We start from the raw sequence: 13268 nt of genomic DNA on the forward strand, positions 1-13268 counted from the left end.
CCATATGCCATTTATGCGTCTAATCGGTACAATCTGTAGCCTGTAGGATAAAATTGCCTCCAGGCCTGCCCAAAGTTTAGGCCAAAGGCCCAGCTCCATTATAAAAAGGCCCAAATATTTTATTATGATAATTGACTTTTTAAAATACAATAAAAATTGGGGTACTATTCCTTAGCTAACATATTGAGGCTTTAAAACATTAGCTACTTAATCTTTCTCATGATCACATACCAAATAATTCCTACCTCTCTTAACACTAAGTTCAAACTTGAAAATTAGATTACAACTTTACTTAATCGTGCATCGTTTTATATTCAAGATAATGTAAACATCTCTTAAAAACAAAACAAAACAACAACAACAAAAAAAATCATTTCTTTTTGTTAAATTTTATACTTGAACTAAACTATTCGATTCTCTATATATGAAATTAACATTGTTTTAGATTCATTTTTTTGTTTAATTTATTTTAAAATATAAAAGATCATGCTTTAATCTATCACCTTAGGCCTTAAACTATACCAGCTAACCCTGATTGTCTTCTTGGCAACTATAAATCTGTTCATACCTTTGCCTGCATCCCATTACCCAAACTCCATTTGGGACCCAAGTCTAGCAACTCTGTAGCCATAAGGATGCTTTTTCAAGCATAAGATAATCTCAAGCTTAGACTGAACTCTAGAAATGAGCCGTGGAAGAAATACTTAGCCTTACAAACTCTTATCCTTTGTTTGGTTGGAGGTGTTTTAGGGAGAATGGAAAATAGGGGATAGGAAAGAGGAGATAAAGTATGAGAGAAAATTGCCTGAGAGAAAACATGAAGATAAAACTTGAGGGAGATGGAGACAAAACATGTCACAAAGTGGAGGTTTCAGTGTTTGCTACTTTGACATGTTGCTTATGACCATGGATGTAGTCTTGTGTTTGGTTCAACTGAAATTGATTTTTTGAAAATATTTTTGCATTTACGAGTGTTTGGAGTGACTGAAAATGTTGGTTAATTGAAAATTTTTTTTCTGACCGACCGTAAAATTATGAGTATTTGAAGTGACTGAAAATGTTTGTTAAGTGGAAATTATTTTCTGGTCAACCATAAAATAAGGGCGCTTATGGTGAAAATTGGTTTATGATTTCATTTTCTAAAAACCATTTTCCACCCACAATTTGCCACCCAACCACCCCCTCCCCCACTAGCATCCTTGTTATCTATTGGCTAACCATCGCCGATCCTCGATCACAATTTTTTTTATTTTTTTTATTTAAAATTGTACTTTTTTATCATATATGTGCTTGAGAGATGAGAAATTTGGGAAAACAGTATAAAAAAAAAATGTTTTTCATAGCATTTTCAAGAGCACAACTAAATACTTGAAAATATTTTCTTTTTTAGAAAATATTTTACGGTCTGAAAATATTTTCGGCCGAATTAACACAGGGGATTGTTAAATAGCGACTAGACCAAAACTAAGTGGCATGATGGTGAAGGGATGACTATTTGGTTAGATATTGTGTTGCGTTTGTATTCATTGCCAACCAGTTAGGTAACTTTTTGGGTGTTGCAATATAAATATGTGTACATTATATTACTGGAGATCAAAGCATGGTTTTGAGTTATTAGACTCAAAAGCGTTAGAGATTTTTAATCAAATGTGGCCAAATGAATCGGTGCATAACAAGATACTTAAGGATGTTGCTATGGTGATCTTTAGCTAAGATCTGGAATAGTGCTATGAAATCTTTTCTATAGGTGTGCTCCATGGTCGCACAACCTATTAACCAATATGAACAAAGAGGATAATGGAATGAGAGATTTAATTACCAAAATGAGGAATTTAAATAAAACCAAAATACATAATGTTACTAACAAATGTGATGTAATTACCATCATAAAGATATTTTTACTATCCAATATAACATTGGTACTATTAAACGTGACCATGTGAGGATTGAAAATAAATAAATAAATGACACTACAAATAAATTTTATAGTAGTTATCCATTTATCATCATATGATATGTTGTTGCTATCCATAATAATTATATAAGAATTTAAACAAAAATAAAAAGTGGTATTTTTTTTTCATTTTTTGAGATATCATAATTTGATGTAATATTATTGTCCAAGAGGGAGTTTCACACACATATACACTTAGATTAGGCTAAAGTAGAAATTCTATCTTGTATATATAAAATAAAAAAAATAAAAAAATAAAAAACTATTAGAGATATCATACCCAAAATAAAGTGCCGTTACTGTAAAATTTTTCAATCAATAAAGATAAATAGAAATAAAGGCTAGATTGGTAGCATTCTTATCCATCTTGGTGGAATGTTTCAATCAATAAAGATAAATAGAAATAAAGGGTAGTTTAGCGTTTATTTCTATCTTGGTGGAAAATAATATATACAGATTAATACTAAAGGGTAGTTTAGCAATCCTGATGTGAGTGTTCTAAGAAACTATATATTTGCTTCACTAACTCCAAAAGTTAAAAAGATCAGCTATGTGATTAAGTCTCGTGGTTCGCCAAAGGCCTCGTAGCTAAATTGGCATCTTCCCATGCATAAAGTGCTTGGGGGTCTAGGGGGGAAACGGTTCAAACTGCAGGGTTAGCAGCATATTGTAATTATTTCTATAAAAAAAAAGTCTCGTGGTTCATTAGCCTCAAGATTCTCATCATGAAATCTTGAGTTTAGCTCCCTCCATTTGGAATACAACCGTCTCCTTGTCTCCTTCCAGTTACCTTAGAAATCTATTTATGAATGTGAGCGAGACTGAAGGATTGCCCATGCCTTAGGGATTAGTTAGGTTTTAAAAAGATATGGATACATCCAAAAAGAATTTTTTAAAAAAGAAAAGAAAAGAAAAAAAGATCAGCTATGTGTTTTCAATTTTCAACTCCAAAATTTGTAAGAGGATATCGAATATATTTTTCACAAACTAAAGAATTGTTTCGTCCCAATGACTACATGTGACCTTAGATATCTATAGTCTTAAGCTTCCAATAAATTTAGAGATGTATATAGTTTTCTTGTACATCTGCCCAAAATCTCTAGGGGTGTCAATGTTCGACCCAACCTGCAAACACGACACGAACCCGACACGGGTTTTTTTGGGTTAGGGTTGAGCCTTAATGGGTTTGGGTCATAAATGGGTCGACCCGAAAGCGACACGATAAGAAACGTGTCATAAGCGGGTCAATCCGCGTAACCCGCAATAGACACGTTTGACACGCCAATTTATTTGTGTCAACCCGAAATGACCCACTTAATACAATCCGTTTAACTCGTATAACAAATAAATATTTATTTTATTTTAGATTTGTCCCCAACATATATTTTAAATTTAAAAAGAAAAGTGAGTAATTATAAAAATTTACAAGTGATATAATTGGAAATTGAAACTTTCATACCCTAGAACTACTAATACTTTTTTTGGCATAAAACTTGCACAAATAAAATTGGATGAGCTTGTGGAAGATGTTCTGAATTTGGACATCAACAAAGAATCTATGGATGATAATCGTGGTCATAGTCAGGATTAGTCTACTGTTTGCTCAAATTCTTTCAATATTGATACTTAGCATTTGGTGAGTTCCAAGGATATAATATTTTTGTTAAACTATGTTATTTTATTTTTGTTAAACTTTGTTATTTTGAATTTGGGTTGAAGTGTATGCACTTCTTTTGTAGTGTAAAGAACTTATTTCTAGATGAATGTTATATTTTTGTTGAACTATATTATTTGAATGTGAGTTGAAGACTCGAAGTATATGCACTGCTTTTTGGGATGTAAAAGAAATTATTTCTAGATGGATGTTATATTTAATATCGTGCAGGTTGAAATGGGTTGTGTTACATTCGTGTCAACCCAACACGACTCGTTTATTAAGCATGTCAAATAGGTTGGGTCAGGTCAACTCCCCTTATTAACAGGTCGGGTTAGGATTGAAGGATCATGACACGATTATTAAATGGGTCGGGTTAGGGTTGAGTCATTTAGTCGAATACCCTACCTCAACACGACACGAACCCGACATGCTAACCTGAATTGACACCTCTAAAAATCTCTATCCAATAAATCTTGATTCTTATTAATGTAAGTATGCTATTGACCTCTAGGTTATATGATAAGCAAGATGCTTGTTTAATGATAAGAAACTCTATTTCGATTTAAATTTATATCTTGAGGTTACTTCACTAATTCTAGAAGTTAAAAAGCTCATATTTGTGTTTTTAATTCTAACATTATACTCTTTGGATGGAATTTAAGTAGTTTGGACTCGCTACAAAAAACGTGCTTTTAAGCCGCGTTTTTTAGTTGCGTTTTACAAAAACGCAGCTACAGGGTTAGCTTTGAACTGCCTTTGTGGAAAACGCAGCTACAGGGTCAGCTTTGAATTATAGCTGCGTTTTAAAAACGCGGCTATAGACCTCCCCTGAAGCTGCGTTTAAGCTGGTAGGACTTAAGCCGCATTTTTAAAAACACAGCTCTCCACCCCATTTAAGTTGGGAGTGACACACATCTATGCCAAGGGCACACTCATTTATTTAGCCCATGGTCAGATTGAGTTTTTGATTATTTGACAAGAGTCTCTGAGTTATCCTTAATAAGTCCCTATGACATTATTGTTCCATTCTTTGAGTGAAGCCATTGTAACTTTTATTTTTATGGACAAGGTATCAAGTATATGTAGGGGAATCATTTACTTTTATTTTTCAAGCATCTTGCACTACATTTTTACATACATTTTTACATAGGGTTAATTTAGCAACCACATTGCTTTAAAACAAAAAGGCCTTTTTAAATTTTTTTTTATTTATTTAAAATAAACTATGATAGCCTTAGTATCTAACAAAAGTGGTGAGTGATCTGAAACTGTGATGGGTAGGGATGTGACTGTTGTCTCAAGTACATCATTCAGCCATTTTGAATTAGTGGGCGGAGGGTCTGTTTGTCCATAATTCGAACAGGTCGGGTTCGGTCTCGGATCTTCTCCCCAAAACCCGAAGAAATCCGAACCGACCAAGATCCATAGCTTTTTCCAGCGAGATTTCAGCTAGATCCATAAAATCTCCACTGGATTTGGCTAGATCTTGTCGTTTACGCTCAAATCCAGCTACAATCTAGTGGATTTTGCTCAAATAAGGCTTAGATCCGGTGAAAATATGATGGGTTTTACTCAAATCTGGCGAAACTCGATGGGCTTTGCTCAAATTCGGCGACCAACCCAACTTTTTTTGCTCAGATCTCGTACGTTTTGCATAAATCCAGCGACGATTTGATTTTTTTTACTCAGATCTCATGAGATTTCCACAAATCCGGCAACGATTTGATTTTTTTTTGCTCAGATCTAGTGAGTTTTGCACAAATCCGCCTTCTACTCCCTTCCAATGGTTTATGTTTGTTAATTTCTTGCCAAACTTTGTTACAATTTATGTAGATAGGTTTGACCATAACTAAATGTAATATAACACCATCCAACATCAGGTAACTTTAGTTTGAATTATATGTTCGTTTGCAAATAAAAAATTGAAGAAAATTACTCATCAATCTTCAAATATCTTATGAATTGGAGGGAAATTTATTCAAAATAATGAGCCTTATTTGCTGAAAATCAACTTCAATGGGCTTATGAATAAGATTGGATTGGGTTGCGGACTTTTTTGGACATCCCTTTTGCCACCATGCTTGTCACGACCACCTATTTTGGACAAAAGTTATCAGTATTTTAAATAATATTTTACACAATATAATTGTCTTAAATCACAATATGACATGTCTTGAAAATATGAATATATATAATCCAATTATGATTATTCCTTATTTGTTAGTATTTTTTTTTTCAAAATTCAGCAAGTTTAGGTTTATGTTTGATATGTTTATATATAATAATTATTATTTTTATTCTCACAAAAATCAATTAGAATATGTTTTAAATATATATATATATATATAATAAACAAAATCAAGTTTTTTATTATCAAAACTGTATTAGTTTTGTTGTTATTAACATTGGTATTTGTATTTTATTTTTATTTTCATATTATTATATTTGTTATGGAAAAAACTAACAAACTACTAAATGAGAAAAAAAAATTCATATTTGGCTATTTGTTGTGCCCTCTCTAGAAGTATATCGATCGGTGGGAATACCTTTAATTCAAATCATATTCGATGTAGTTTTCCAACAAATATCCCAATTAGCATACATAGTGCTTTATCCCTATAGATTTAAGATGAGGCAATTTACCATGAAACAAATTGCCAACTCAATGGCCTTGATCCTTTAGAATTCGGTATTTTAATATATATATATATATATATATATATATATATATATATATATATATATATATATATAGAATTATGTTACATAATTGAATATAAGTTAACAATTTAAATGCATATAAGTATTAGGGTCGAAAATAGATTATAACATTATGTCACTTTGTAGCTACAAAAAAGTTTATTAAATGTAATTTCTAAATTAATCTTTGTCCATGCTATATAATAACTAGTGTTGTTTCCATATATAATAAAGCTTTTATAGGTATATCAAATTTAGAATTAATTTTTTGAAGATATAAACATAACCATAAACAGAAACATATAAACAAACGAGAATAATTTTGAACTCATAAAATTTATTATTTTTTACAATTATAAAAAGTAGGAAATATGCAATTTCTTCAATCAATATTTGAATTAATTAGATTTTTTACAAATCAATAAGTGTATGTATGTACGTACGTATGTATATGTGTGTGTGTGTATATAAAATATAATATAGCATAAAAACAAAACAGCTTTTTATTGACCACTCCTGCTTATTGCGCTACATGACTATATAAATTCTTGCCACGTTTACATTTAAAAACTCCCAAAGAAGGTGGCTTTTCGTTTGGTGGTTTATGCAAAATGTTTTAATTTTCTTAGTATTTTTTTATATATACAAGATAAGAATTCTATTCTTGTTTAATCTATGTGTTGTTAAGGACAAATTTTTCACACCATATGGCTTCATTTCATTGGCGACCCGCACCACGTCAACACTATCATGGATTTTGGGAAAATATTTTATAAAGCCCAAAAAGCCCATATTTACACAAAAAGGGCGTCAAAGCCCATGGTTCAAGCTCATAACACATCATCTCATTTTTGGCCCATGATCCAAGCTCATGAGTCTCATCGAGGGAATTTTGGGAGTCGTGGTTTGGAGGGCCAGGAAGTATGTTCAGTAAAGCTCTAGTAGTTCAAAGTTAATAAAAGAAAACATGTTGTTTGGCATGTCTTCCCCAATTCCCTGAACTCTGACGGGTCAGTGTGCAATAGGTAACAATTGGGTAAGCCTCTCATATCACATAATATTTAAAATGATGAAACTCCCCATGCTCTTTACATAGAAATTAATGCCCATCATATAATACAAGTTTTAAAATATAATTATATCATTCCATTTTAATTACATTATTAATTTTTCATATAAATCAATTCCAAGCACATAGCCAAATATATATTAATATCTCATATCTAGCATTAAATGCTCTCTTTACTCTCCAAGATTTTGTTAAAATACAATAAAAACCATAATTACATCTCTAAAACTTCATCAAATATCAACTAACTAGTCTATTACTTACCAAAATTATATATGGACTAAACACATAATTTTTCAAATGAGAAAACTTGGCCAAAAATACCAACAGCAGCTCCAGCAGAAGCTTTTGCAGAAGCTACAAATAGCTCCAGCAGACAGCAGCCCCAGCACATTCTGCAGTAGCTCCAGCTGTAATACTTGAAATAGAAGAATCCCATAAAAGTTTAACTTACCATCTTTAGCCAAGCCATGAATTTAATGCCAAAGATGTCACTCATATGACATCATCCAGCTGTGTCATCAACATTAAAGTCTTAAACTTTTTTCTTTTGGTTAAAAAACAAAAGACCACTTACTTTGTCAAAGATTTTCCCCTATTTGCTAATTTTCCCTTCAACTAGGTTCTAATCTAGTTACATGCTTGGCTCTATATAAAGAGGACCAAGCCACACACCATGACAAAATCCTTCCGTCTCTCATCCTCAATATTCTGAAATTTCTTTCACTTTGCTGCCATATCTCAAAACATCTCCATGTCTTTCTTCATCTCTATTACAAAATCCCTCTTCTTAGATAACACCTATCACATACCTCTCATATATTTTTTAAAACTCTATGTCTCATAAAGCATACATATCAAGGAAGTCAATACCGTACTGGAAGCTGTACCGGTTTGGCCACCGGTACGATATATTTCGGATACCGGTCAATATCGGTGTACCGTTTCGGGTTTACCGCTATTTTTTATATATATATATATATATATATATATTATATACACACACTAAAATCTCTAGAACCATGGTTATAAGCATATAATATTTCACTTATATTATAGTAAATATAAAAGTTTATCATAAAATATTACCTCAATTCAGAAAAAATTATTCATAGTTTTAAACTTTAGTATTAATTAAAAGGAAAAAAAAAACACAATATAAAAAATAGAAAGCTTAGTTGTTCATTGCATACTATAAAAACAAATAATACTAATAAGTTAGTGTAAATAAGTTATTATTATGTCCTTACAAAAATTCAAAAATTACAAAACTAAAAAAAAAATTTCTGTACCGGCCGGTACGCCCGGTATTGCCCGAAATTGGCCGGTATGGCCGGTACGCGACCGGTACGGCCGGTATTTTTTCCGGTACAAAATAGAAGTGTACCGGTACCGGTGCACTGACCAGTACGGTACGTACCGGCCGGTACGGCCGGTACCGGTACGGTATCGACCACCCTGATACATATACAAGATCCATGTCCAATAAAGTGTCTACATATAATTCCTATACATATTACAAACACCATAACTCACAATATATATATATATATATATATATATATATACACACACACATATATTTCTTACAATCTCTACACATCTCAAAACATATCAAAATATTTTTCCAAGAACACATTACAAAAGCCCTTTCTCATGGAAGGCATATGAATATCAATACTAAGGCCTTTCTCTTAAAAGGCACAAAGTCTTCATATTAAAATCATTCTCATTGAAGACATACATTTCTAATACTTGAAGCTATTCCTATGAGGGGCACGAATTCACTCATGTTTGATTAAAAACTAAAAGGAGTATTACATGGGGAAAGTCATTTAAATGTGTGATGAAAGGGGATAAACTTAACCAACCTATGCACACGGCTAGACATGCTCTATCTCCCTCCAATCGCACCCATTTTTCCCTTTCAAACATGAAGTCACCATGAAAGGATTCACTCCGCCATGCTGCTGAAATGTTAAGCCCACTAGTGTTGCACGGCTGGAGCTGCAAATTCTGAAGGTTGCTGAAATGACTAAGTCCACTGATGCTACGGATGGAGCTGAAAAATATGAAGATAAGTCATTATATTTTATCTTCAAATTTATATTATTAAATGTATTCTATTCATTATCATTTTACCGATGGATGCAAGCTGTTTTAATATCATCTCACCATTTAATGAACATGGTTTCACTAATGCTTCATTAATAAACATACATATTAATAAATTGATCTACCACCGTTGGATGTATATTATTTGGACATATATTACTTGGACATAAACCATTGTTGGACATATATCACTTAGATATGAACCATTGCTAGACATACCTTATTATGTTGAACATAAACCATGAACCATAACTAGACATGGACTATTGGGCTCATTCCATTACCGGACATATGACACTTAATTAATTACTTTCTAATATTGGACGTCACTTAATAAACATAATAATGATGTTCAACTAATCATTTAATCAAAGCTATCATGCTAAGCATATCATAATTTATTTCAACCGTTATCATGATCCTAAGACTTTGGGCTTCATCTATTTTATAGGCTTAAAAATACACTGGAAGCCATTGGTCAATGCGGACCAATGTCGAATTCCAGGTTGAACTCCCTAAAACAAATCTGGGCTTAGCAAGGTCACACCTCCAACAAAAGACACGTGGCTATGTGCAAAAAACTACCCCGACATGTGTATATGTGTGTAAAACTCATTCATAGAAACTTAAACCCCGGCCCTTACCCCCCCCCCCACACACACTTTACAAGCACTTATACTTATGACATGATCATTGCGCAAAGGGTGGTGGTCAATTTTCTTAGTATTGATTGATGTTCAGTTGTTTGTACTCTGTATAAATGTAGAGACACATTGTTATGTCTCTTGGATAGTAGTTACAAAATATAAAACAAACACTTCTTTCTTATCTCTCTTTCTCTATACTCACATTCTCTTTCTCCTTCTTTTTGAGATCTATTTCCTGTGGAGTGTTTCTCTATTTGTTGAACAATCACAGAACTAAGCCTTCTCTTGCAAAGTTCCAATCAAGTTTAAAATGTCAATTCCCTTTCTTTTTTTTTGCTTTTTCTTTGGCTCTTTTCACGCTAAACTTTTCAAAAAAAAAAAACATATACGAATTTGGCCCCCAAACTCTCCCTATAAAATTTTTTAGATAAGATTGCCATCCTATATAGTGATAAACTTTGTATGTCCCAAAAAAAAAAAATATTCGGTGTTCAAAAATCTAGGATGATACAAAATTATTTGAAGAATTATCTAAAAAATGCTCTTTAGTTTTGCCTCTTCCTCATTTAACCAAAAAAAACTCTTACCTTGTAGACTTGGAGTTGACCATGGAAGGAGACACATATACAATGTGGAAGTATAAGATAATCTTTAGAGATAAAGTTTAATTTCTAGAATTATTACAAAAATGATTTATCTTTCAGGAATAAATGACAGTTTCAAAAAAATTGGCAAGAAGAAAGGGTACTTGGGAGTTAAACTAGATTTTCAAAAGGTCTATGATCGAATGGAATAGAACTTTCTTATCTCAGTGCTTAAGGCCTTGGATTTTGCGATAAATTCTTAAATTCAATAAACCAATGCATCTCTACAGTTCAATTTTCAATCCTTTTCAACGAAGGCGTATGCCCAAGTTTTCATCCCTCTCATGGACTTAGATTGGGAGATCCATTGTCTTCCTACCTATTCATCTTGTGCAGTGAAGTGTTGATGAGGCTAATCAATAAAGAGGTGCTTTCAAGGAATTTATCAGCCGCGAAGGTATCTTGACAAATTAATTAAGGCTAAACCTTTCTAAACCTCTTTTTTTTTTTTTTGAGAAACCGGCCATTAAGGCTAAATTAATTAAAAGAAGAAAAATCTGACAAATAACAGTAATACAGATCCGGAGGAACAGACTCCATCCAAACCAACAAAGGACTAAACAACTTAGCTCTCTTAGCCAAAGTATCAGCTAAAGCATTACCTTGTCTACACACATGAGAAAAAGAAAAGCTCTGAAGGGAGCTAACAATCAACAAAATGTCTTGTATAATATGACCACAAGACAAATGTAATAAAATTCTATTACTAATAGCATGAATGGAAGACTTCGAATCACCCTCAAAGACAATATGACGAAGCCCAAGTTCTTGAACAAAAAGAGCTGCACGCCTAGCTGCCAAGGTTTCGAGAGTAAAAATAGAGTTAGGAATAGGAATTTGCTCTGCCAAAGCTGCAACCACCTCCCCATGTTCATTCCGAACAGCCACGCCAATACCTGCTGTCCCTAAATCCTCAAAAATTGTCCCATCAAAATTGGCCTTCACAAAACCCGCATCAGGAGACTTCCACGGAGGTCTCCTTGCACGAACCTTCTTGCTGGGACAATGATGAACCTGCTGGAACTCCTGCAATTGACGGCGCGCAACACCAGCAACCTTGTTCAGCGGCCAAACCACCTCCCCCACCTGCAACTTATTCCGGCAGTTCCATATGCCCAACAAGTCATTGCAAAAATTTCAGAATTCAGCGAGGAGCAAAACACCAGCTCGATCAAGTCTCTAAACGAGCTCAGGACATTATTTTATTTTGCAAGGCAAAATCTTCAGAATTAAATGTTCTTAAAAATTGCCTAGAAATGTGTTGTCTTTGGTCAGGTCAGGTTATAAGTGTGGAAAAGTCCGGGATTTTCCCCTCCCCTCTAAAGGAGTTAATCCGCAATTCCTTAATCAAATAAAATGCAGCTGGGGCCTCAACAAACTTCCTCCTATTACCAGTTTCTCGGTGTTCCTCTAGTTTTGTCTAAAAATATTGTCAATGACTTCAAGCCTCTTAAAGAGAAGCTGGAAAACAAATTATGTGGTTGGAAAAGCAAGAATCTATCGTAGGCTAGAAGGGCCACACTTATAAGATCTGTCGCTCAAGCAATACCTGTTTTCACCATGTTAATCATCCAACTCCCAAAAGTTCTTTGTGAGCTGCTTGATGCTGTGATTAAACGGTTCTAGTGGAACCCAAAATCAAAATCAGGGTCGTACTTAACCCCTATTGCTTGGTCATCCTTATGCTGGCCCCAAAAATATGGTGGTTTGGGATTTAGAAGTTCGTTGGAATTCAATCAAGCTCTTCTCCCTTAAATTGCTTGATGGACACTGTCTGAGAAGGATTGTTCATGCATAAACCTGCTTCGTGCCAGATATAGAGTCAGAGGTAATTGATTAACCCACCAAATCTCCAGCAGTTCTTCTCCTATTTGGAGGAGTATAGCAGGCACTAAACAATTCATATCTCGTGGAGCTTGTATTTTAGTAGGCAATGGAAATTCTATTAGAATATGGAATGATCCATGGATCCTGGACCTGCCCCAATTTATTCCAAAGCCAAAAGAAAGTGCCAACATAGATAATGCCTTGATTGTTTCTCAACTTCTTCGCCAAGACAGATGCAACTGGGAAACTCACAAATTGAGGGAGCTTTCTGATGATGATACTATAGTCCATATTCGAAAAATACCCATCTCCTCATTCTAACACACAGATAAATGGATATGGACTCCAACTTCTTCAGGAGACTTCTCAGTGAAATCAGCCTACTGGCTTTGCAGAAGCGAAAATCCTCCACCTAATCAAGACTCTTCCAGAGGCAAAATCCGGAAATCTCATCTACATGAGGCTTAAAATCCATTTATGGAGAATTGCAGCTAATTGCCTCCCTACAAAGGAACTGCTAAGCAAGTACGTAAACTTGGGAGACACTTCTTGCTCTCTTTGTAAGGCGGATGTTGAATTTTGCCTTCATCAATTTGCTTTATGTCCCTTTATAAAAGCAATTCGGTACAATAGCCAATGGGGCCTGACGATGGAT

The 13268-nt window shown here is 33.7% G+C and overlaps 1 protein-coding gene across 1 annotated transcript; it reads right to left on the reverse strand.

Moving 5' to 3' along the window:
* Positions 1-11263: 11263 nt before the first annotated feature.
* LOC142635354 (uncharacterized) lies at positions 11264-12904 on the reverse strand. Its single transcript, XM_075809528.1, has 2 exons — positions 12764-12904; positions 11264-11872 (listed from the first exon to the last, which is right to left on the reverse strand). Exons 1-2 carry the CDS (start codon positions 12902-12904, stop codon positions 11264-11266), a joined length of 750 nt encoding a protein of 249 aa, XP_075665643.1.
* Between the last annotated feature and the right edge of the window lie 364 nt (positions 12905-13268).

Source organism: Castanea sativa, chromosome 5 (assembly GCF_040712315.1).
Source record: "Castanea sativa cultivar Marrone di Chiusa Pesio chromosome 5, ASM4071231v1".
Taxonomy (NCBI): domain Eukaryota; kingdom Viridiplantae; phylum Streptophyta; class Magnoliopsida; order Fagales; family Fagaceae; genus Castanea; species Castanea sativa.